This window comes from Microcaecilia unicolor, chromosome 8, assembly GCF_901765095.1.
Source record: "Microcaecilia unicolor chromosome 8, aMicUni1.1, whole genome shotgun sequence".
Classification (NCBI taxonomy): Eukaryota; Metazoa; Chordata; class Amphibia; order Gymnophiona; family Siphonopidae; genus Microcaecilia; species Microcaecilia unicolor.
In genome coordinates, this window is record NC_044038.1 from 139,432,912 (window position 1) to 139,459,436 (window position 26,525).

Sequence of the window (26,525 nt, forward strand, 5' to 3'; positions counted from 1 at the left end):
GAATTGGATTCTATGCTCAAGAATTTTATTTTTTTTCTCTGAAACTATCAGTAACAGTTTAGTTGAAAACATGCTCAGTAATGCCTCCTTGTGTGGATGAGCTATATAAATATATATAATTATTTTTTTGTGTGTGTAAGATGAAGCTGTTTTCCAAAGCCGTCTTGCACAGGATTCTGGATTGTGGTGCATGTGTATGAATCATGAGAAATACTGGGTTAACACACTTATGAGTAAATTCACCTGTGTAATATTTGTTTCATCACCCAGTATGTCATTATATAAAAAAAATAATAATTACAAAAGTTGACTGATAAAATGTTTGTTCAGCCAAAGTTTATAGTTTAGTTTATAATTTTTAATAAATTTACAATACCACTCTAATTGGTGAGCAGAGCAGAGAGGTGTACAAACTAAAAAACAAAACAAAAAAAAACAGCTAATAAAAGAAAGGAAAGGAACTATAATTTTATGATAGGTCAGTAAAATCAATCATACAACAAAGTAAAGTGAGACAGACTGAGGGGCAGAGAAACATCAACAATTTAAAAAAAGAAACTGGCTGCCGCTGGGGGCCCAAATCAAGTACCCTCTCCATAGGCTTCGAAAAAAAGCTTGTTTTTTAATTTGTTCTTGAATTTTTTGAAAGAGAGATTTTGCCATGGAAAGAGAGGGGAATTCCATTCCAGATAAAACGAGCAAGTAAAAGAAAGCAGAGTGTCTAGTTGATTCAAGTTGATCAAACTTGGCACCGGGAAGAATCAGGTGATGATCATTAAGTGAGCGGAGAAGTCTGACAGGAGAATTTACGGAATTGTGAGACAGGATAGATAATCAGTAGAGTCAAAATGTTCCACTGGCAACTAATGGCGAGCTTTCAGAAGTGAGTGATATGGTCATTTCGATGAACATGACAAAAACATACCGCAGTTCGCAGGAGCATTTGAAGTTTCTTTATTGTTGATCATAGAAGACCGACATAGACAATATTACAATAGTTGAGACTTATCATAAACAAAGAAAGGATTAAAATATGAAAAGTATCATGGTTAAAATGATGTCGAATGGTCCAGAGTTCCAAGAGGCCACACTCAACCAAGTAAAGTGTTACTATGGGGGCCTTTTACAAGGCCGCGCTAGTGTTTTTAGCTCACAGTAAAAATTAGCTAGTGGTAAACGCCGAGTCACTCATAGGAATATAATGGGTATTTCAGCGTTTACCACCAGCTGATTTTTACTGCGAACTAAAAATACTAGCGCAGCTTTGTAAAAGGCCGCCTACATTTCTGACTTCTGCATCCAGATAATTAATATTTTACTCATCTATGTGTCATATTACAATAATAATGTTGCCCGCCAACCTCAACGTTTGGAAAACAATCTCTAAGCAATCTTCCCATCTTATTTGTACTATGGGAGCTCAAGGACAGCAATGTTGGAATTCTTTGACCATGATCTGGTCTGTATCTTGCTCCTCTGAAACAAAATATATATTAGGAGATAAATTTTCACATGTTTGGACAGTAGCCTCTTTTATGTTGTTTAAAAAAAATCAGCTACGTCAATCCTATGTGGATAAGTGCATTTTTAGCCTTCTGAAAGAAGAGGCATTCAAGGGCTACATTTCAGAGATAGGTTTCGAATAGAGAATTGCACGGGGACATAAATCTTACCCATCCCCGCCCATCCCTGCTGGAATCTTACCCATCCCCACCCATCCCTGCAAAACTTTAACCCATCCTAACCCATCCCCGCAAAAATTTAACCCATCCCCGTACATAAAAGAAAATTCCAGTCAGCTCCCTCAGTCTCTCTCTGGATTTGAGCCACAGCACTGTAGGCAAGGAAGGAACGGAAGTTGGAACACTCTGGTGCACACATGTAAGACTTGTCTCCGATTCACTTGCACTGTGTGCTGAGAGGTTGCCACATGCACGCGCCAGTAGGTCAGGTGACATCTGATTCTCGTGCCTGTGTCAGAGCTGAGGTCTGTGCACCAGCCTGGTAGCAAAGAGAATTAATAGTAACATAGTAAGTGACAGCAAATAGACCTGAACGGTCCATCCACTCTGCCAATAGTCACACTCATGATCAATTCATCATTAAATCAACGAGTGTGATATTATATACCTGATTGTGGTCTTTCTTTCGTGTTTCTGGAACAAAGACCACAGAAGTCTATCTGGCCCTATCCTTATGTTCCAACTACTGGAGTTGCCGTTGAAGCCCACTCCAGTCTATTTGTCTTCTCATTTGTGGGACACAGACCGTAAAGGTCTGTCCAGCACTGTCCTCATGTTCCAGCCACTGAAGTTGCTGTCTAAGCCCTTTCCAGCCCATCCTAAACCAGATTGCCATGTATGAGACACAGACCATACAAGTCTGCCAGGCATCAGCCCTAGTTCATCACAGCCAGAGTCGCCATATAAGCGTCAATTGACACATCCACACACATGCAGCCATTTAAGGTTAGGTTTTATATAACTTCCATTTTCTAATTAGAGATCCTCTGTGTTCATCCCACGTCTTTTTGAATTCCACCATCATTTGTGACTCTACCACCTCCTTAATGGAAGACTTTCCACATTTGTGCTGTTAAAGCAAGGAAGAAGAAGAGGAGGAGGAGAAGGCAGCACTCAAAGAAATTGGTATTCTGTAGATGAGAGGCTGGTGCAGGTGCAGCTTACACTTCTATGAGAAGACCGCAGAACTGCTTCCATCCCCGCGGGAACCCCGCAGGAACTGCCTCCGTCCCTGCGGAAACCCCGCAGGAACTCCACAGAGCTGCTTCCATCCCCATGGGATCCCCGCAGAAACTGACTCCGTCCCCGCGGGAATCCCGTGGGTTCCACGGGATTCCTGCGAACCCCGTTCCCGTGCAGCTCTCTAGTTTCGAAGGAGTGTGCTCACTGGATTTGAATTTTAGGTTTAATTACTCATCTGTCTCCATTTGAACTCAAGATGAGTAACAAAGTCAGGTACAGCAGGTAATTCCCTGCCTAAGAAGGCTTTGAATCTGAGGATAAATCTAAGTTATTGTACTTGTCTACAATTTAAAACAAGCCCCATTAGTGTCAGCGGGATCTATTATTATTAGATTCTTGATATACTGCCTTTCTGTGATAAGACCAAAGTGTTTAAGATTTCTTTGTTTTTCTTTAAGATAACATAAGGAATTACATATATTGGTGAAAATGGAGTGGAGGAGTGGCCTAGTGGTTAGGGTGGTGGACTTTGGTCCTGAAGAACTGAGTTCAATTCCCACTTCAGGCACAGGCAACACCTTGTGACACAACCCTTCCTTCTTTGAACACACAGTTCCTATAAGTACTGAGGACACAAAGTCCAACACTAATGCTTTAGTGACTTCTTACCCCAGGATTTTCAGCCTGCTTGTCTCCTTTGGACACCCAGTCCACCACAAGTCCATAAGGTTAGCCAGTATCTTCCAGGGGGATCTCTCTTCTTCTGCTGCCAGCTCCCTTCTCTTCCCTTTCACAACTCAGGTGGGTATAAAGGGGTTAATTAGCTACACAGGACCCAGCTCCTAACCGGCTACACCTGTTGCCACCCCCAGGACTCTCCCCAGTCCTAGCAACCTCTTACTTCTCACACTATGTATTACACTGACCTATCTACCTGCTAACCTTCTCTATAGCCTGCTATGATACTTGTCTTCCCAATGCAATCTTGTTGAATTCTTTTTACACTGTAATCCACTCTGAACCTCTCAAGATGTGAGCAGAATATCAGCACCTGGTAAAGAAAAGAAATAAAGCTTAATAATTAAACAAACAAACAAAAATATAAAGTGTTAAATCTTTATATGGGGCTGATATAGTATCTGACTAGCTTTCAAGAGCTAAAACCCTTTTTCTCAGGTCAGGATGGTATGAGCAACTTCTAAGAAATGGATAAGCAAAATGCAAGAAATAGTGTATGAAACAATTACTTTTTTTAAACTATGGAGAGAATATGATGGAACACTGTGGTCTTTTATGGATATGTTAAGAAGAGAAGATGAAGCAGGAAATTTTTCTAGTGAAAATTCCTAAAATGTGGAAGCTGAGTGATCCTGGTTTGATTTACGATTATGTAATGATATCACTCGAGATGTAAAATGGAAATAACGATATTGAAGGTGAATGTTGTATTGTACCTTGTGTTCTGATGCTACTTGGTTAAATCAATAAAGATTAAAATAAGTGATATACAAAATAAAAAAGCTCATAATTACCTTTTCTTCCAAACATTTCTAGAACATATATAAAAGAGGGTAATGGTTCAAAGGTTGGTGCATTTTATTGTTAGAATTAATATTTTATATCTAATAACAAATGAAAAGTTTTTCCTTCGGCTTTGAATATAAATAGAGTGCTAACTGAGTCTTGTATTTTTGGATATGATGTAGCTCTCTGATGTTGCACAATGAGTCCTGGTCCTGTATTTAGTACATGGGGTATGTGTGTGTGTGTAAATGGAGGAAGCATGAATGAGTCACTTGTGAGTTAGAAGGGGAGTTATGTGATAATCATTCCTCTCATGCTGTGACTTGTTTGTACGCAGAGAGATCTGGAAGTAACTGGAAGCCTTGGATGAGAAGTATAAAAGCTGCTCACATCCTGTCTGCTAGAACCAAGCAGCTCATAAGACAAACAGAACCTTGCTCTTTAGTAGAAGCAAAAAGCCTGCCAGACTAGAGACAATGCTGTGCCCTTACATAATGCAGCCTGCCTTCAGCTCATTGCTTCCATTCCTGGATCCAGTGCATGTTCTGTGGCCGTTTTCACAGTCCGTCTTGGCTCAGATTGAGGAAGACCAGATTGCAGGGTTGGGAGATGTGCAAAAAAACATGCAGCTCCTGGATGAAGTCCATCAACTTCTGCTGGAGGAAATGCAATTTGCAACCAGGACACAAGGGAGATCTTCTGCTGATGCTCTGCCAAGCTCCAGGACCCAAGAGAGACCTTCTGCTGATGCTCTGTCTAGCTCCAGTCAGACAGAGAAGACAGACAAGGCCTTCACTGTATTTGTGATCATGAGGGACTTCTCGCCTGATGAACTTAGTGTGAAAGTGGTGGGAAGGAAGCTGCTGGTGACAGGGACAAAGACAACCAGGACTGAGGATGAAAAGGGTGCATACAGTTACAAACATGAGATCTTCCGGAGGGAATGGGATGTGCCTGAAGACCTCAATCCCGAGGAGCTAGTATGCTCTGTGTACAGTGATGGGCAACTACTCATTGGAAGACCATACTTGGCACTGCCAACTGGTACTGAAAGAACTGTGCCAATTCAGCTCAGTCCAGACATTTCTCCAGCAGCAGTGGTGTCCTCTAGAGATGAAAGAACTGTGCCAATTCAGCTCAACCCTGAATTTTCTCCATCAACAGTGGTGCCTTCTAGTGATGAAAGAACTGTGCCAATTCAGCTGAGTCTTGAAATCACTCCAGCAGCAGTGCCGTCTGGTGATAGAAGAACTGTGACAGTTCAGCTCAACCCTGAATTTTCTCCATCAACAGTGGTGCCTTCTAGTGATGAAAGAACTGTGCCAATTCAGGTGAGCTCTGAAATAACTCCTCCAGCAGTGCCGTCTGGTGATAGACAAACTGTGACAGTTCAGCTGAGCCCTGAAATTACTCCAACAGCAGCAGCACCTCAGTCTAATGAGGATGAGAAATATGGAAAGAAAGACAGAGCTTAAACGATTACTGCTGTTTGTTCATTTGAGGGAAAATTACATTTTTATATCTATTTATCAAATATCTCACTATATTCTTGAAACACCATTTGCCTTTGAGTGAAATAAACATTTTGAAATGTAAGATATTACATGTCTGTTTAGAGAAGGTCTTTATGCTTAATTAGATTTGAAACAGTAAGGGGATAATTTTATAAATGACTAGACCATGGAGAACAGCATTTTATAAGCTCAAGTAGACATTTATAAAATTGCTTTGGAGTATCCATGTGTAAAATTAGGTGCTGGGTAATCTTACTGCCCCTGTTTATGCAAAATATGTGCAGATGTTCCTGGGGGTAGAGAATGGGCAGTGTAGGGATGGTACTGGCACACGCATATATCTAAAATGCACATGTAAGCACTAAGCCTTACAGACATATATATGCCTAAAGGTTTTCTGACTTTGGAGCAGATGTAACTTTGTGCAGTGTTGGGAAAGGAATTTTTTAAAGCACACAAGTTGTGTATAGGTTTGTGCTGTGCACTGTACCTTCACAGCCTAGGCATTCTGCTGCACAAGTACTTTCCTTGTGTGCTCTGTTCCATATGGGGTATTTGCACGCTGTTTTCTTTTCTGCGTAACCAATCATATTACCCAAAAAAGATTAACCGGCCGGTATTCAGCGCTATTTAACCGGCAAGGAATGGCACCTGGCCGGTGAAATAACACTTAATTGGCTGAGAATAATAACGGTCAGCACAGAGTGACTACTGACTATATTGTACAATATAGCTAGCTAGCCACGAATATTCTGTGCATCGTCAGCTAAGCTTGGTGGCCAAATGAGCCTGCCCAACTAGCAGGCTGATTTAACTTAATGAGACAGCACTGAATTTTGGCTTGGTTGGTTAATTTTAAACAGTTAAACCACAAAACTGGGGATAATGAAAAAACTGGAGTAAGAGATACCACAAATATATTTAGATATAGATACTCCAGGCACTTATTGAAACAGTATCAAAAATATTTATTAATATACACATATCGCTACTACCACATTCATACTACACACACATACACTCCACTGTCTAGTCTAATCACTGAACATAATGCTGCAAATACGTAGGCTATTGTCCAAAATAAAACTCCTGTAGAAAGAAAACAATGTTAGTTTCAAAAGCAGTCTGACCACCAGGTCCCGAGAGCGTCAGCGAACAACAGCAAAATCCCAGAAGCAATATCCTCAGACAGTCAATAGATGATGACTCTCACAAAATATAAGCTGAAGATGTCGTCTTTCAAAATTGTTGGTTTACAATAAATCCTCTCGACGAACTCAATCTCAAAGCCGACCGAGTGAGCACATGGCACAGCGTCAGCAAAGAAGACATTAGGCAGCCATTAGACCAGCAGCTAAGAATAAAGATCAGTAGCTCCTCTGCTCCCCAATGCGAGACTAAGTTTAAACCAACCAAAAATAAACTGAATATTCAATGCCGGTCACCGGAGATGGATTGAAATTGAATATCCAGGCTCGGCACCAACTGTGGGAGTTAGCTGGGCTGCCTCATGCACTCTACATATCGTCTCCTGTATCCACAAGCTTTCCAGACCCTTCTCTACATGTCATGACCTATTATCACTTGGAAATTCTGATATTTATTGAGTTAAAGATTTCATTGCCTTAAACAATCTGGTTTTCTCCAGGTCTGACATGTGTGTGCCTTAGAGCCTTGAATGACAGGAAAATCCCTTCTCGCTCCCAGTTTCTGATGCTCTCCAATTTCACATTATTAGCTTAACAGCACAGCTGTTATTGTTTCATCCCCTGCATATGTCTGCTATGTGGTTAGAACTCAAGAAAGAAACACCAAAAATTGTGAAAAAGAAAAGACTGTTGATAGTGTGTTTATACATGAGGGAGATGTGAGCCATGAGGCTAATTTCCAAAGCACATAGTCTTACAAAGTTACGTGGTGTCATATGGCATCACTAGCACATGTAACAGTTCTCTGCACTACTGAAAGAAATGGCAAATAAATGAGAAATGCGTGTAATTTTATTTATTGTTGTTTTATTTATTATTTGCAAAGCGAAAAGGCTTGAAGAGATATTTAATGGACCACACACAACCGACTTTGACACATACTGGTACATTAAGATACTTCTTCAAAGGTCAATTTTACATTAAAGAACTTAACTAAACCCAACTCCACCCCTAAGAGCAATTTAAATCTTACTAAAGAAGAAAAATGGAAAATGAAAAGTAGGCAGCGTAAACTAAACTAAAAAATTACCTGTCTTCTTTTCTGCCTGTGTTTTGGCTTTGTGCTTGAGGTCTGAGCATGGCATCCAGGCTGATGGTATGGACTGTCTGCTTGGCTCTGCTGGTAGACAGCTCTAGTATTAAATCTGGTTCTGTGGCACTGCACGACCCTTGTGGTCTTTCTCTAACTGTTCTCCTTTAGCAATAGGGGGAGAGAAAATAGTTCTAAACCTTGCTCAGCTATAGGCTTAGAACTACTGTAATTGCAGGAGATGAGAAGCATGGGCGTAGCTAGGTGGGGCCATGGGGGATTTAGCCCTGGCCCCCTGTACTTGTGACCCCCCCCCCCCCCGCTGCCGACCCTCCCTGCCACTTTCAACCCCGCTCCCCCCCCCGCCACCGCCACCCCTTCCCTGCTGCCGCCAGCTACCTTTGCTGGTGGGGGTCTCCAACCCCTGCCAGAGGAAGTCTTTTTCAGCGCCGGTCTCCAGCGCATTTGCTGATCTGTTCAATGAGTCCTGACTCCAGACGTCCTGCACGTATGCATTCAGGACGTCAGGACTCACATAAACAGATCAGTGAATGTGCTAGAGATGGGCGCTGAAGAAGACTTCGGGTGGCGGAGTTCCGGACCCCCATCAGCAAAGGTACCTGGCGGCGAAGGGGGAGAATCGGTGGTGGGAGGGGGGTTGAAAGTGGCAGGGGTGGGACAGTGGTGGCGGTGAGGGGGGGTCGAAAGTGGCAAGGGGGTCGGCAGCGGGCTAAACTGTGCCCCCCTACCTTGGGCTCTGGACCCCACTCTCGCCGAGGTCTGGCTACACCCCTGACGAAAAGTACAGAACAATTCTGTGTTTTCCCTCCTTAGCTCCAGCATCTCTAGTTTCCTGGAGAGCACAGTTCAGTGTGGAGGATCCTTGAAGGATAGTATTGAAACAGGACATTTAGGGAATCCCAGTAGAGAGGTTTCAACAATGCTGAAAGTAAGCCAGATGTGCTTAATGAGAGAGCATGAGAGAGCAGGATAAAGGATGCACAATATCCCCTTCAACTTCTAAGCAGCTTGTAGATCCAAGGAAAAAAAAAACACAATTTGAAATGCCTGTATACAAATGCTAGAAGCCTAAAAATAAAATGGGAGAGTTAGAATATATAGCAGTAAATGATGAGGTACATATAATAGGCATCTCAGAGACTTGGTGAAAATAGGACAATCAATGGGACACTGTGTTAACAGGGTACAAATTGGTATCATAATGATAGAGAGGATCAAATTGGAAGGGGGGTTGTGCTATATGTTAAAGAGGGAATTGGGTCAAATAAAATAAACATTCCACATGACACAGATAGCAGCATGGAATCATTAGGGATAGAAATTCCATGTGTGAAGGGAAGGCGTATTCTTGTAGGGCTGTATTACCGTCTGCCAAGACAGAACAAACAGATGGATGAAGAAATGTTTACAGAGATTAGGAAAGCTGGTAAAATGGGCAACGCAATAATAATGGATGATTTCAATTACCCCAATATTGACTGGATAAATGTTATATCAGGGACTGCCAGGGAGATAAAATTTCTAGATATAATAAACAACTGCTTCTTGGAGCAGCTGGTCCAGGAACCGACAAGAGGGGAGCCATTTTGGATCTGGTCCATGGTGGTGCAGGGCATAGTGTGAAAGGTGGTGGTGTTGGGTCCACAGGGAAACAGTGATTATAACATGATCAAGTTTGAGCTACTATCTGGGATGAACCCACAAAGGAAATCTACTGTAGCTGAATTTAATTTTCAAAAGAGTGACTATAATAAAATGAGGAAAATGGTTAAAAAGAAACTAAAAGGATTGGCTGCAAAGATTAGGACACTAAGAGGGGCATTTTTGAAGGAAACGTCTAAGTTGTAATTTGGATGTTTTACAAAGACGTCCAAATTCGGAGGCAAGGAGAAGGTCTTTTTCAAAAAAAGATGGACGTCCATCTTTTGTTTCGAAAATACCAAGGACGTCCTTAGATTTGGACATCTTTGACTTTCGGCGATTTTCAAAAGCAAAGAAGTCCAAGTCAAAAATGTCCAAATGCAAGCCATTTGGATGTGGCAGGAGCCAGCATTTGTAGTGCACTGGTCCCCCTGACATGCCAGGACAGCAATCAGGCACCATAGGGGACACTGTGGTGGACTTCATAAAATGCTCCAAGGTACATAGCTCCCTTACCTTGTGTGCTGAGCCCCCCAACCCCCCAAAACCCACTACCCCCAACTGTACACCACTACCATAGCCCTTACAGGTGAAGGGGGCACCTAGATGTGGGTACAGAGGGTTTCTGTTGGGTTTTGGAGGACTCGCTGTTTCCTCCACAAAAATAACAAGTAGGGGGGTATGGGCCTGGGTCCACCTGTCTGAAGTGCACTGCATCCACTAAAACTGCTCCAGGGACCTGCATGCACTGTCATGGACCTGAGTATGACATCTGAGGCTGGCAAGTAATATTTTTAATAATGTTTTTTGAGGGTGGGAGGGGGTTAGTGACCACTGGAGGAGTAAGGGGAGGTCATCCCCAATTCCCTTCAGTGGTCATCTGTTCATTCTAGGCACCTTTTTGTGCCTTATTCGTAAAAAAAAAACAGGTCTAGGTGAAAACATCCAAGTTTTACTCATGGATGTCTCTGCTTTTTTCCATTATGGGTCAAAGACGTCCAAGTCTTAGGAACGCCCAAGTCCTGCCTTCACCACGCCTCCAATACGCCCCCTTGAAATTTGGACATCATTGCGACGGACTTCAGTTAGAGACATCCAAATCGTGCTTTGATTATACCGATTTGGACGTCTCTGAGAGATATTGAGCCTGCAAATAGGTGGGGAAATGTGAGATACAAATGCAATAAATAATAATGGATGTTCAAGTGGCAATTTATGTCACTTTTTGGACGTCCATCTCTTTCGAAAATGAGCCTGTAAATCAGGCATGGACATTATTCAAAAATACCATCTTGGAAGCCCAGTCCACATGCATTCCACATATTTGCAAATGTCAAACAGCGTGGTTAAAAGGTAAAGTAAAAGAGGCCATTACAGCTAAAAGATTGTCCTTCAAAGAATAGAAAAAGGACTCAAATGAAAAAAAATAAGGAATAATATAAACACTGGCAGGAGTGGCCTAGTGGTTAGGGTGGTGGACTTTGGTCCTGAGGAACTGAGTTTGATTCCCACTTCAGGCACAGGCAGCTCCTTGTGACTCTGGGCAAGTCACTTAACCCTCCATTGCCCCATGTAAGCTGCATCAAGCCTGCCATGAGTGGGAAAGCGTGGGGTACAAATGTAACAATAAAGTCAGATGCAAAGCATTAATGAAGAAGGCTAAAAGAGAATATAAAGACAAACTTTCTGCACAGGCTAAAACTCACAGTAACAACTTTTTCAGATACATCAGAAGCAGAAAGCCTGCTGGGGAATCCATCTGACCGTTAGATCACAAAGGAGCAAAAGGGGTGCTCAGGGAGGACAAGGCCATAGTGGAGAAGCTGAATGAATTCTTTTGGTGGCCAATGTGATGCTGACTTTTTTAAACGGTTCTAGGGGTGATCCGGGAAATTATAGACCGGTAAGACTGACGTCGATGCCAGGCAAACTAGTAGAAACTATTATAAAGAATAAAATTACATAACATGTAGACAAACATGGTTTAATGGGACAGAGTTAGCATGGGTTCAGCCGAGGGAAGTCTTGCCTTACCAATTTGCTTCATTTCTTTGAAGGAATGAATAAACATGTGGATAAAGGTGAGCCGGTTTATGTAGTGTATCTAGATTTTTTTAGAAAACTTTTGATAAAGTTCCTCATGAGAGACTCCTGAGAAAATTACAGAGGCAAGGTTCTGGTGTGGATTAGAAATTGATTATTGGGCAGAAAACAGAGGGTAGAGTTAAATATTCATTTCTCTCAATGGAGGACGGTGAACAGTGGAGTGCCGCAGGGATCTGTACTGGGACCGGTGCTATTTAACATATTTATAAATGATATGTAAATTGGAACGATGAGTGAGGTGATTAAATTTGATGTGGAAAAATGCAAGGTGATGCATATTGGAAAGAATAATCCGAATTATAGTTACCTGATGCTGGGGTCCACCTTTGGGGGTCAGCACTCAAGAAGATCTAGGTGTCACTGTAGATAATACGCTGATCTTCTGCTCAGTGTGTGGTGGCGACCAAAAAAGCAAACAGGATGATAGGAATTATTAGGAAAGGGATTTGAAAAATTAGACCAAAATATTATAATGCCTTTGTATTGCTCCATGGTGTGTCCACACCTTGAGTATTGAGTTCAGTTCTGGTCACCGTATCTCAAAAGAGATACAGCAGAATTTGAAAAAGTTCAAAGAAGAATGGCCAAAATGATAAACGGGATGGAACTTGTAGGGGTATTTCCCTGTGATCTCACCTGAGCTGGTCTTGGTTCATATAAGCCTAATTCATCATAATACAGCAAGATGGAGTCTATAACCTCTGACCTGAACATCTCTGTGCCAGCAAGTTCCAGCTTTTCAGCTTGTGGAAAATCACTGGCAGGCTTACTAAAGCCAAGGACATTCTGTTACAACCACCCCCTTCTATCACCATGAGAAGCTGAGAAGGGAGTCAGACCCATGGCACCAGAAAGTAACCACTTCAGGGTCACAAAACAAAGAACTTTTCTTGCTCTTAGAGTGAGTTGGACAAGAGTAGGATTGGTCCCTGCTGTCACCTGACCGGGAGGTACTAAGAAAGCGGAAACAGAAGAAAGTTAGTTAGTCGGAGACCATCGGAAGGGGGGTAACTGGCAAGAAGACCTGAGAAACCCAGCAAGGCTTGGGGAGAGCTAGAGACTGTGTTTGGTACCAACCTTGTGACCTGCATAACTGGTGCAAATACCATGTGGCAGGTATATAGGCTCTGAGAAGCAACACGGAGGGACGGACACCTGCTTTCTGCGGAGATACCTACACTATATCTAAGATGCAGACTCGCTGGGAAAACAGCTTGAGTCTGAGAAGAAATCTGCTCCTGCCTCATCGGAAGACTACCTAAAGACAGCAGTGAGATCACTGTGATTTACTTCCTAGTCTGGGATTAGTGAATGGTATTTATCCAGGAAAGATTGGTTTATGTCATAGCTCATGGTCGGGTAATAAGCTGCTAACTTGTATTTTGCATAAACGGTAGTATCAGTTTGTTTACAAATCAGGTTGTGTAATTTACCTAGTGTTCTAAGAAGAATCATTTTGTATAGTCTGTATTCAGGAGCAATCTAGTTATTATCAGCAAATTATATTTTTGTACTTTTGCTAAGCCTTGTCGCAGAGAGTTTCTATATCTGTATATTTTCTTATCTATAATAAATCTAATATATATCAGCTGTGGCTTGGTTTCACTTCTCTAATGGGAAAAGCCTGGCTAGGTGCCAGAAGCAAGGTTCTTGTATATTTCCCTAGACTGAGTCAGGAAATTTGCTTAGGCAGATTTCTGCGCATTAGGACCTTGGCATAAGTAATCTGTGGGGAGCTGTTCCCATACGAGTTATTTTTTTTAACACCTACAAACTCCTCTCGTATGAGGAAAGGCTAAAGAGGTTAGGGCTTTTCAGCTTGGAAAAGAGATGGATGAGGGAAGATATGATTGAGGTCTACAAAATCCTGAGTGGTGTAAAACGAGTAGAAGTAAATCAACTTTTTACTCATTCCAAAAGTACAAAGACTAGGGGACACTCTAGTAAGTTTTATGGAAATACTTTTAAAAGAAATAGGAGGATTCTTTTCACTCAACGAATAATTAAGCTTACAAAATGTTTGGACAAATTCCTGGAGGAAAGGTCCGTAGTCTGCTAATGAGACAGACATGGGAAGCAACTGCTTTGGGTTTCTGCCAGGTACTTGTGACGTGGCTTGGCCACTGTTTGGAAAACAGGATACTGGGCTAGATGGACCATTGGTCTGACCAAGTATGGCTACTCTTATGTTGTTATGTTCCCTCCTCTCCCTCTATCTTCCAGCAAGACCTCAAATTCTGTCCTATAGACTTCTCCCACATGCATATTCTCACCTTTCATTCTCCCTTTTCCCAGGCACTCACCCAAACATTTTTATTCTTTCTTCTCCCCTCCCCAGCTATCATTCTATCTTCCTCACCCTTCCCGTGGCACACACTTAAGCTTGATTCCCCCCCCCCCCCCAACACACACACCAGTGGCATAGTGTAAGCTTGTTCTGCCCCCACACCCAAAATCCCAGAGCACACGCTCTCCTTGCTCTGCCTCCCTCCCCACATTGCATGCTGTGGCATATTCCCTAACAGCCAGGAAAATCACTACTAGACTTCCTCAGGATTGCTTTTTCCTATCCAAAGAGAAGACTGAAAAACTCTACCCTGAAATCTCCTTCTCTTTTAACAGAGGTGGGCTGTTTTACTCCTTGTCCTTCCAACAGGAGATGGTAGGGATTTAAAATTTCCTTCCATAAGAAGGGGTCTAAAGAGAATGTGTCCACCACTTAAAAACCCTCTCCTTGTTTGCACAGTCTAGCTTAGTGATCCCCTTTTCCTTTAGGGTGAGTGGATCTCAGGGATAAAAGGACAGTTACCTTGTTAATTGTTTCTTTCTTTTTTATTCTTGGAAAAGGAAGACCAACCATCTCAACATTCATGAAAGAAGAAAGTAAAGCTGTATGCAAATTAGTTCCAAATGAATCAATGACATCTAACCCTTCCTCTTCCCTCCCTCCCTCACCCGGCTCAGTTCTAATTTATGACAGCTGGTTCTAAGCAGTATTAGCAAAGTCCCTCAGCAGTTCATCAAAGAAAATTCATCTTATGGTTTATCTCTCTCTTCAACACAGTCACACATTTTTTTGGGAACCACTTTTCTTCACTCTTCCTATCTTCCTCTCATCCTCCCCTACATCTCTGACACTCACCCTTCTGTTTCAACTCTCCCACTCCTAATTTCTCTTACCAGTGTATTTAACTACCTATAGCTGGATTTTATTCCTCTTTCTCCCCTTCCAGGCCTGTATCCCTCCACTTCCTTAGATTTCTACCCTCCTTAGATTTCTAGTCCTCTCATTCCTTTGCCAGTCTCCTGTTCCCATCTTTCACCACTTTCTAGTCCTCATTTCCATCCTCTGTACTCACTCGACTCATCTACCACGGCCTCTCATTCCATCATCAATCCCAGTTTCTTCACTGTCACTTATCCTCCCTTCACCTTCAGACAGTTTCTTAAATCTTAACCCCTTATACAGTCTTCCTTTACCCCTTTTACTTCACATTTTGACCCTTACTTTCACCCTCTATAGTCTTCTGTCTTTTTCCCTTTTCCCTAGCATCCATTGCACATGCCTCTCCCCCATATTCCCTTCCTTATCTCTGCCCATCAAACTCCTCCAACATTCATTTTCCTTCCCTGCTTCTTGCCTCTAGCATTCATCCTTTTGCAGTGGAAGGTAGTGGAGATGGAGGAACAGATGTCTTGCTTTGTCCCCTCCCTATAGGTATTGTACACATCTTCCTTTTCCCACACCCACCCTTCAGCATCTGCCTCCTTCTCCCAGAGTAACCCCTTTGCCAGCCTCCTTTTCCAAGCCGTAGCATCAAACCCTTTATGATTCTATCATCTGCCAGCATCAGCCTCCATATCTCTCTGCCCCCCCTTCTCCAGTATCAGCATATCCCCTTTGTGATCATATTCCTTCCTTCCTTCCCTTTGTTAAGCTTCTCCCCTCGCTCTTCCCTTCCTCTCACTCTAACTCATCCACTGGGGATAGAAACTCTCCTTTTCTCTCTCTCCTTCCTCTTACATCCCTCCCTGGGAATCCAGTCTCCCTTTCTTCCCTCTCTCCAGTGATTTGCCACTGATAGAAGCAGAATAATGAGCTAGATGAACCATCAGTATACCCAGTATAGGTATTCTTCTTATCCTTGTCACCTGTGTCCAGCATCTATCCTTCCTTACCTTTCTCCCCACAGGACCTGGCATTCTGTCATGTCCCCTACCTCAATGCAAGCGGCGTCCTCGGTCTGCGCGGGGTCCCGTCGACACGCACACTTGACTGGCACTGCCTGAGCCATGTATGTGTAGTCCTCTCTGGGTTTGTTCAGAGAGTGGTGGTTGCAGGCTCCTTAATTGCTTTGCTTCCATGCACCTGTTTCTGCTCTCTCTCTCTGCCTGGCTTCCAGGCTCCTTGATTGCTTTGCTTCCACCCACCTGGGTCTGCTCTTCCTCTGCCTGGCTTCTCTTGCTTCTCTCCTATTGGTCTTCCGGTTCCTCCTTCCTCTGCTCTTGTCCTATGGCTGTGCCCCTTCTCCCTGCTGATGTCAGACGCCAGCACGTTATCAGCTGAGCTCTCCCTGGACTCCATGCTTCGGCTTCTACTTTGGTAGGTGTTTCTAACTCTGTAGTCTGCTTCTTATTTACTGGTCCCTCGTTGCTGACTTTACCTGTACTTGGATTACTCTCTTGCCTGCTGCCTACATACTGACTTTGCCTGTACCTCTGACTCTGCCTGTACCTGGATTACTCTCTTGCCTGCCGCCTGCCTACTGACTTGCCTGTACCTGGATTACTCTCTTGCCTGCCGCCTGCCTACTCACTTTCACCTGCATCTGGATTACTCTCTTGCCTGCCGCCTGCCTACTCACTTTCACCTGCACCTGGATTACTCTCTTGCCTGCCGCCTGCCTACTGACTTGCCTGTACCTGGATTACTCTCTTGTCTGCCGCCTACCTACTGACTGCCGCGTGTACCTGGATTCCTCTCTTGACCTGCTGCCTGCCTGGCCAAAACATTCATCAACCCGCTTCCAGCTCTGTCCCGTACGTCCTGCAGGCCGCCCGCACCTAGGGGCTCAACCTCTGGGGAACGGCGGTCAGCACTGGTGAAACCAAGGGTTGTCCAGCCGCCAAGCAGAACCTGGTCCGAGTACCGGGCTCAGCAGCTTTCTACTTGGTACAAGAACTCACAAGTCTGACACATTCCTTGCTTCTCCCTTCTCCCCCCCCCCCCAGTAGTCTTTTAAACTTGCTTTTGTGGGCCACAAATATTTGGAGGCGGCAAGTGCCCCAAAACACCTCAATGGTTGGTGCTTCATTTTCCCCTCCCTTGCCCCTCCAACTGTCTTTTATGAACAAATTTACATACAACCATACAAGGAAAGTGTATAACCATAAAATGTCTCGAAACAGGTCATGTTTCAGTGATAACAGATGCCTCAGGATTCCACAGTATGAAACATACATATTTATAAAAATGGAGACTGCTGTTTCAGTCATGTACTGATAACTTTACCATATACCTGCAGTTGTAGTCTCAATTGGCCACTTACCTCAAGTCACCAGACAGTCCTGAATAGCAGTGTACATTAAACTAACCTCATTCTCTTTATTCAAAACAAAGACAAGGAAAGATACTAGAGGATTGTGAGTCAAGAACCAGACAGATGTTATAAAAGTAAATGTAATTTTATTACTAACAAATCTGTGGTTATTTAGTTGGTCAAACTGATAATTTCTGTAAATAATTTCACTGTCAATACTTTATGTTAAACACTTTTCTTTTAAAGGTGCAACTGGGTATTCCTGACAGAAGGAGATCAGATAAGTGTTACTATACAAATATTTTCTCTTGTACTATTAACTCTCTAAAGAAAATGTTTTGTCTCTTTAAGAAATGAATCTTTGTGTCCAATTTTTTTCTTTCAGACCCTAAAGAATTTAAACCTACTCTAGCAGATAAGTGTTTCACTGCACTGTATCCTCTGGAATATACCTCCGTGTCCTTTCCTTCTGTCTCAGGTGTACATGTTCACTTATCTGTGGAACTTTGGTCTCTCATGAATTTTTTGTCCTCTCCCTTGCTTGAATGGTGGGACCCAGTGTTTCATGTCTTCTCTGATGTACACTCCGGAGCCATGTACTCTAAACCTGAACATATCAAAAAGAGAGTCTATCTTCCTGATTTAGTTCAGTTTACCCTATCTATGAGCAAAAGGAGAACCTGGGCCAGCTAATTTTTAAAAAGAAAGCAATTGATTGTTAGTCCCTAACTCATGGGCGGATGATCAGAAGCAAATGTGGGCAGTAGAGGCTATTAGCACCATACTAGCACCTACATTTGCTAACGTCCAATGATCAGAGCCCCCCCCCCCCCCCCCCCCCGAGCAGGTGAAACAACTTGATCCTGGGATCTGACTACAAGTAGCATGCAAATGAATGCTAAACAGATATAGCATACAGAGTGATTGTAAAAAACAACCAGTGGCACTTTTGATAAATATTAGCTCATCTCAGGCAAGTTTACATACTAGTTTATAAACTTCTGAAAGGGGTCAAAGGTCATTTCCCCTTCATTTTCTTTTTTTAACTGCAGAAATGAAAAATGAAAACAAAAGTAAAAATGTAAAAACAACAACAAAAAAACCCAAACCAACAGAGTTGTAATAAAATCTACTTTGAAAATGTTTCACAAAAAAATGTAAAAAAAAATAACTATTTTTTTAAGATAGAAAGAATGTGATGGAACACTGCAGTCTTCCATGGGTATGTTAAGAAGGGAAAGTAAAGCAGGAAATAGAGGTTTCTAGTGCAAATTCCTGAAAAGTGGAAGCTGAGTGATCTTGGTTTGAGTTACAATTATGTAATGATGCCACTCGAGATGTAAACAGAAGTAAGAATATTGAAGATAAATAATGTAATGTACCTTGTGTTCTGATACTACTTGGTTAAATCAATAAAAAAATAAATTAAGTGATAATAAAAAAGCTTATAAGTACCCTTTCCCCCAAACATTTCTAGAACATCTATAAAAATTTGCAAAGAGGATAATGGTTCAAAAGTTAGAGCATTTTATTCTTAGAATCATATTTTACATCTACAAACAAATGAAATGTATTTCCTTCAGCTTTGAATATAAATAGAATGCTAACTGAGTCTTGTATTTTTGGATATGATGTAGCTCTCTGTTATTGCACAGTGAGTCTTGGTCCTATATTTAGTGCATGGGGTATGTGTATGTGTAAGTGGAGAAAGCATGAATGAGTCACTTGCGAGTTAGAAGGGGAGTTATGTGATATCATTCCTCTCATCTTGTGACGTTGTCTGTAAGCAGAGAGTTCTGGATGTAACTGGAAGCCTTGAATGAGGAGTACAAAAGCTGCTCATATGCTGCCTGCTGGAACCAAGCAACTCACAAGAAAAACAGGAAAGGACAGAAGCCTGCCAGATAGGAGACAATGCTGTGCCCTCACTTGCAGCCTGCCTTCAGTTCCCTGCTCCCCTTGCTGGAGCAAAACCAGATTATGAGGTTGGGAGATGTGCAGAAAACCATGCGGCTCCTGGATGAAGTCCATCAACTTCTGCTGGAGGAAACGGAATTTGCAACCAGGATCCAAGGGAGGCCTTCTGCTGATACTCTGCCAAGTTCCATTCAGACAGGGAAGACAGACAAGGCCTTCACTGTATCCATGGTCATTAGGGACTTCTCTCCTGAAGAACTTAGTGTGAAAGTGGTGGGAAGCAAGCTGCTGGTGACAGGGACCAAAGGCAAACAGAACCAAGGATGAAAAGGGTGCATTCTCTTACAAATACAAGATCTTCACGAGGGAATGGAATGTGCCCAAATACCTCAATCCCGAGGAGCTAGCATGCTCTGTGTACAGTGACGGGCAGCTACACATTGGAAGAGTATGCTTGTTGCTCGGCACTGCCAACCGCTAATGAAAGAACTGTCCCAATTCAGTTCAGTCCTGAAATTTCTCCAGCAGTGGTGCCCTCTAGTGATGAAAGAACTGTGACAATTCAGTTCAGCCCTGAAATTACTCCAGCAACTGTGCTCTCTGGTGACAAAATAAATGTGACAGTTAAGCTCAGCTCTGAAGTTACTCCAACAGCAGCAACATCCCAGTCTAATGAAGACCAGGTTCATGGAAAGAAAGTCAGAGCTTATACGATTATTGCTGTTGTTCAATTTCAAATATGATAAACAAAATTATATTTTTATGCCTATTTATTAAATATCTCACTATATTCTTGAAAAAAAAAACATTTGCCTTTGAGTGAAATACACATTTTGAAATGTAAGATGTTCTGACTCTTTTTAGAGAAGGTCTTTATGGCTAATTAAAGTCAGAACAGTAAGGGGGTAATTATATACGTAAATGACTAGGTCATGTAGAACAGCCATGAACCAAAAACGTTTGGGAACCCCTGCCATAAGTATAAAATCGGCTTCTTAGTATATACCCCGAAAGTATATATCACACCGAGATTTCCACACAAAGTTGAGGCATATTCCACAACAATGTGAATAACCCAGTTGGTTAACAGGCCAATAAGTGTTGATAATTGCCAATTAACAAGCAATTATTGACACTAATTGATATTAGAATTTATGCACAGAACTAAGTATATTCTCTAATGTGCTGTGCGTAAATTCTTAAGTCGCATAGTTGAAAAAGGGGCATGGGCATGGAATGGATGGGTCATGGGCATTTCTAAAATCTATACACCACGCCAACTCCATGGGTGCTGTGGGTGCTCGAGCACCCCCAATATTTCATCCACCGGAAGTTCGTTCACCCTGGAACTGGGAGGGAGGGAGGACCCTGGAACTGTGTGGGGACCCTGGAACTCAGAGGGAGGGAGGGACGACCCTGGAACTCGGAGGGAGGGGGGCCCTGGAACTCGGAGGGAGGGGGCCTGGAACGCGGAGGGAGGTGGAGGGGGGACAAGGGAGGGGGGCGGGGGAGAGGGAGGGGCAGGGAGGGAGGGGGACGAGGGGGAGGGGGAGAGGGCGGGGAGGGGAGGGAGAATGCACCACCTGTAAAAAAAAAATAAATCACCCCCAATCAGTTTGAAAAGTTAGCTCCTATGATACACCTTGTTATATAGAATACACCCACTCCATGCCTAATTTAGGCATCAGCATTTATACCATTTTACTTGGCATAACTGCCAGCAACTAAATTTAGTTACATGGACCGGTGCTCAGCATATTCTATAAACTGCATGGAAATCTAGGCTCATTCAATAAAGTATGCATAAATTAAGGCATACTTTATAAAGGGGCCCTTTTACTAAGGCACAGAAGGGCTAACACATTGGTAGCATGCACCAAATTGGCACTACTGCCAGGCTAGCACATGTGCCTGGTGATAATTTTGAGTTTGGTACATGCTAAATCCCATGGTAGAAAATAATTTTCTATTTTCTACCATGGGAGCCATTCCCAGTGGTAATCAGCAGTTGGTGCATGCTGCATGGTTACCGTACAGGTAGCACATGAACCCTTACCACTAGGTCAATGGGTTGCGTTAAGGGCTCAGACCGTAAATAGGCTTGCGCTAGTTTTAATTTCACCACACGCCAATTTCCTAGCCCACTAAAAAGCCCTTTTCCCAGCCACAGTAAAAAATGTCCCAGTGTGCCCAAAAGAGCACCCATACTACCGCAGGCCACTGTTTACTGTGGCTTAGTAAAAGCACCCCAGAATGAGTTTTTTATTTCAGCACCAAATTTTTAGGTGTGATATACAAAATCTATATAGTGCATCTTAGTAAAAGGTCCCTAAAGTTAGGTATTTTATTATATAAATACACTTTTTAATTTAGAATCAAAATCCTATTAATTATAACCTTCCTCACCCTATTCAGGGTTGCACTGCTAAGTTTTTAATGTTCAATTACTTTAAAGTTGTATTTTTAAGTTGACGAGCAACTCCAAGAAAACATTTTATCTTAATAAGAATAACCCATCAAGCAAGAAAGCCAGCTGACTGCTCATTATCTCCCTTTCTATACAGTAGTTTATCTTTTCACTGCTGAAATTTAATTCCACACTTGGTGATTTTAGAAAATGGATTGTTTTTCATGAGTGGTTCTGAGTGACATAGCGGGGGCCATTGGTCTGTCACACAAAAAAATTACTCATATAAATGCCAACTGAATAAAGATGCATGAAAGGTTAAAGAACTTTGGGGGCTCTTTTACTGATGCATTACATTTAGAATCAGCATTAGCATTTCTTGCAAGCAGTGGAGGCTCTTTAAGGTGTCATTTGCATTGACATTGCTCCCAAAGGAACTCTAAGGATTATGGGAAATAGAAATAATAGGAAAGTCGTCACTGTCTGGAATTTTTCTTTAACGTTCAGTTTTCAGAGATTAGGTTTCTCATTACTGGACAATAGAATTTTAATTAAAAATGGCACAAAATGGGAATCTGTATTTCTACAGTCTCCTGGTCATACTTTTACCTAATTGAACAGTAACTGGTTAATCATCAGTCATAATATTTGATTGGGTTTCTGACTCAGTTCCTTTTATATTTAAGAAGTGGTTTTAAAATTGTCTTTATTGGTTTTGTTACGATTTTAGTTAGAGGATCAAATATTTATTTTCAGCCATCTGGTGGATGACATGTATTGGTGGGGATCTGGAACTTTTCCTCATCCCTCTCTGCCCTCGTATCTCAGTGCAGAATATTAAGACTCTCGTCATTTCTATTTCACAATCTATGTTCAGTTCCTTTCCAAAGTTTATTTATTTATTTGTTGCATTTGTATCCCACCTTATCCCACCTCTTTGTAGGCTCAAAGTGGCTTACAATACATAATGAGTAGTGGAAGAATGTTAGTAGATAATATTTGGTATTGCAGGATCTTGGTCAGCATGATGTTAATAAAACAAACAAAATAAACAAAGTCATAGTATACAAGCAGATATTATGAAACAGTTCTGAATATAGATGTGCGTGTTGTGCATATTCACATTTGTTGATCTTTGTGGTACGCTTTATTAAAGAGATGTTTCTTCAGTAATATGCGGAAGTTTGTTCTTTCGTAGATCGATTTCAAGCTGCGCGGCAGTGCGTTCCATAACTGTGTGCTCAGGTAGATAAAGTTTGACGCATGCATTATTTTGTATTTCATTCCTTTACAGCTGGGGAAGTGCAGATCAAGGAATGTGCGGGATGATCTTTTGGCATTCCTAGGTGGTAGGTCTATCAGGTCTGACATGTAAGCTGGTGCGTCTCCATGGATAATTTTATGAACTAGAAGGCATATTTTGAACGTGATGCGTTCCTTAAGTGGGAGCCAGTGTAATTTTTCTCATAGGGGTTTGGCACTTTCAAACTTTGGTTTGCCAAATATGCGTCTAGCTTCAGTGTTCTGTGCTGTCTGGAGTTTCTTGATTATTTGTTCTTTGCAGTTGAGAGTAGAAAGCAGGATCTAGTGTTCATTATAAAATATCCAAAACTGATTTCCATTTTACCTGTTGTTATTATGACCCAAAGGGAATTATGGACAACGAGGTTATCCAACTGATAAAAAGCTGGATGCAAGCAAATAGGGCATAGTTGTGAAAGTGAAAAATACAAGAACAGCATAGATAATAGGAGGTCTGAGTGTTAATTGATTGTTTTGTGAATCATGTGGAGGGAAAGGACACTCAAGTACCAAGAAGTGCAGTTGGATACCCCCCAATAAAATGTGGCACAGAAATAGAGAAATATTTCCCATTTTGTTGGGTGCCACAACCTTGATTAAAATGAGTTTTTAGTGAAGATGTGGATAATACATCTTATAAACTCACGAAGGAAGCTCTCTTTGGCATGATGCAAGTTGTCATTGAGGCTGGTGGTCCCTAGGTCAAAATCTTCCAATCATTGTGTCAGTGTTGCAGTAGCTTCTTCAGGCTCAAATAATGGGACTGGAGTGCAAGCTGAGCATTGTATTTAAGTCCATGGGCCAGAACAGATATCAGTACCACATTGGTGGGAAAAAGTTGCCATACCTTTTCTGAAAGCTTGTAATATCAGCTCTCTGAAAATGCCTAAAACCATAGTCAGCAGATTTCTGTTAAAATCTGAAAAGTTATAAATATTCCCCTGAATTCTATATATGGTGCCCAGATTTGGGCACCCAAATTTGAGCATACATCTGAGATGCGTGCACAACTTCGTTGGCTAATGAGCTGTGCATCCAACTTCAATAGTTGGAAGTTAACCACCAATTACTGATATTAGTTTGAGTCCAATTAGGATTTGCATATGCTTCTGGCTGCACGCTATTCTATAATTCTGGGTGTCTAAGTCTAAAAGGGGGCATGGCCATGAAAATGGCATAGGCAGGTCATGGGCATTCCAAAATGTTGCACATAGGGTTATAGAATAATGGGTCTCCACACCCAATTTGGGCACTGGAATTTATATGAGGTTGCAGCAGGCGTAAGTCTGGTGCCCAGAGTTGGGTACAGAAACTGGCACTAAGAACTATTCCATAAAGGGCCAATCTGTTCCAGTTCCCTTTTTTGAGTGAGCACCATTTATAGAATTTCCCCTACTGGGCTAGATTCTATATATGGCACCTGAAAATTCAGCATGGAAAAAAATGCTTAGGCATATTCTGTAAAGTATGCATACATTTTATAGAATAGGCTTACATTTCCAAGCGGTATATAGTATAATGATGAGCACCTCTCCAAGCGACACATTTCAACTTAAGCATATTCTATAAGCAGCACCTAGATTTAAACATGGTATATAAAATACATTTAGTTGACACCCTAGCATCTAAATCTATGGGCCTCCATTTACACCAACAAAAACATGGCATAAATCCCGGCAGGTAGATTAAGGCGCAGAGGCACTTTTTTCATAATAGTGCATGTAAATTTTGGAATGCCCATAAAACGTCCATTTTCCTGCCCATAACTATGCCCTTTTTTGCTTGCATGTATTAAAATTTAGCCTTTGTGCATTACAAATACACTTAGGGTCCTGTTTACTGAGTCGCATTATAGGCACATTAGTGTTTTTAACGTGCATTAACCATGTATGTGCCTACAATATCCCTATAGGCACCAACATGGTTAGTGGGTGCACTAATTATAGGCGCATTAAAAACGCTAGTGCGTCTTAGTAAACAGGGCCCTTAGCGATTTGTGTAAATTTTAATTATTGTCAATTAGTGCTCATTATTCCATGTTAAGTGCTGTTAACAACACTGATTGACTTGTTAGGCCAATTAAGTTACACACATTGTTATAGAATATGCTTGAATTTTGGCGCAGAATGCTAGGTACATGAACTGCTATGGATTTACAGCCTGTCTCACTAACACAGACTGCTCAATAATTACCGTGGATTCTTTTGGATTCGTAATAAGTAAATAAAAACCTTTATTAGAGGAGCTAGATTGTACAATGATTAGGATATATATACAATGGTTAAGACATATACACACAATGATTAACTCTATATACAATCATTACATCACTGGTCTCTACATCTAAGCAATACCAAGAGTTCTTAGACCAGGGAAAAGAAGCAATAATTACATCACTATACATACAATCATCACTGGTGAGGAAGCTCAGGCCCTTATCTCATGAGCTGGGAGATCCATTACAGCGAAGGCTCAAAGTCTCCTTACAACCAGGAACAAACCTTCTGCACAGCACGTCTGCTCACAGATGAACCCTGACTCTGCTGTGACAAGCCCTCCCTTTTTATTAGGCTCATAGCTCATGTCCAGAGCTAAGGAAAGTTACAGAATGCTTCTAAGGAAAATTACAGAATGCTTCTCTACTTAGGTCTGTGGGAACGTGGTCACATGCTTTCCCAAGTCCAGGTGGCCAAGCTGGGCCTGGAAAATAAGAACTATCCTCCCCTTTGCATACCAAATTAGTTAGAGCTGTGTCTTATCTTCTGCATTCCAACTTATTTTTGTATTTACAAGAAAAGTTACTTTCGGTCAAAGACAGAGTTGAACAACAATCTTTAAAATTCACTTCCATTACAGTGCGCTATAGGGGATCTGGGGGAGAGCAGGTATATTCTATAACAACACATAGATTTTAGAAATGCTCATGCCCCACCCCCTTTTCAACTATGCAACTTAGAATTTAGGCACACCACATTACAGAATATGCATAGTGAATTGTGCATGTAAATCTTAATGCCAATTAGTGCTGATAATTGCTTGTTAACATCCAATTAACAGTGCTGATTAGTTAACAATTAAGTTATGTGCATTGCTATAGAATACGCTTCAATTTCCACATAGAAATTAAGGTGCCATAATCCCGGGGATTATGTCTTCTGAAGAAAAAGTGGTTTGAATATGCAGCTGATATCTATCTATCTATCTATCTATCTATCTATCTATCTATCTATCTATCTATCTATCTATCTATCTATCTATATATGTTTTAATGGGGTGGGTAATTGAAGTCTAAGGTTTAAATTGTGAATAAATGTCAAGGTCATTAAGAAAAATGTGCAAAATTCTCAATATGCTATAAAGTCTTCCAATTTGTTTTTAAATGACAAAATTATCACCAATAATTCATTGTTCACAAATCCACTTTTAGATTAAGCAAATTTAGGCTTACTTATAGAATATGCCTAAATTTCCATGTGGTTTATAGAATACTCCTCTGAGTGCCCTTCCGTGCGACTAAATTCATTCGCAGGCAGTTACGCCAAGTAAAACTTGGTGTAAATCTGTATGCATAAATTAGGTGCAGACCAGGTATATTCTATAACAATATGCA

The 26,525-nt window shown here is 41.6% G+C and overlaps 2 protein-coding genes across 2 annotated transcripts; both read left to right on the forward strand.

Annotated features, from left to right (window-relative positions):
* Positions 1-4,638: 4,638 nt before the first annotated feature.
* On the forward strand, positions 4,639-7,746 carry LOC115476753 (heat shock protein beta-11-like). Its single transcript, XM_030213326.1, has one exon. It carries the CDS (start codon positions 4,706-4,708, stop codon positions 5,702-5,704), a length of 999 nt encoding a protein of 332 aa, XP_030069186.1. The 5' UTR covers positions 4,639-4,705; the 3' UTR covers positions 5,705-7,746.
* An 11,457-nt stretch (positions 7,747-19,203) lies between these two features.
* LOC115476822 (heat shock protein 30-like) lies at positions 19,204-19,819 on the forward strand. Its single transcript, XM_030213398.1, is given in 2 exon segments — positions 19,204-19,509; positions 19,511-19,819. Coding segments are annotated over 2 exon segments (483 nt in total). The 3' UTR covers positions 19,688-19,819.
* The last annotated feature ends 6,706 nt before the right edge of the window (positions 19,820-26,525 follow it).

Coding starts and splice junctions, on each gene's coding strand:
- LOC115476753 (XM_030213326.1), top strand. CDS start 4,706: ATGCTGTGCCCTTACATAATGCAGCCTGCCTTCAGCTCATTGCTTCCA.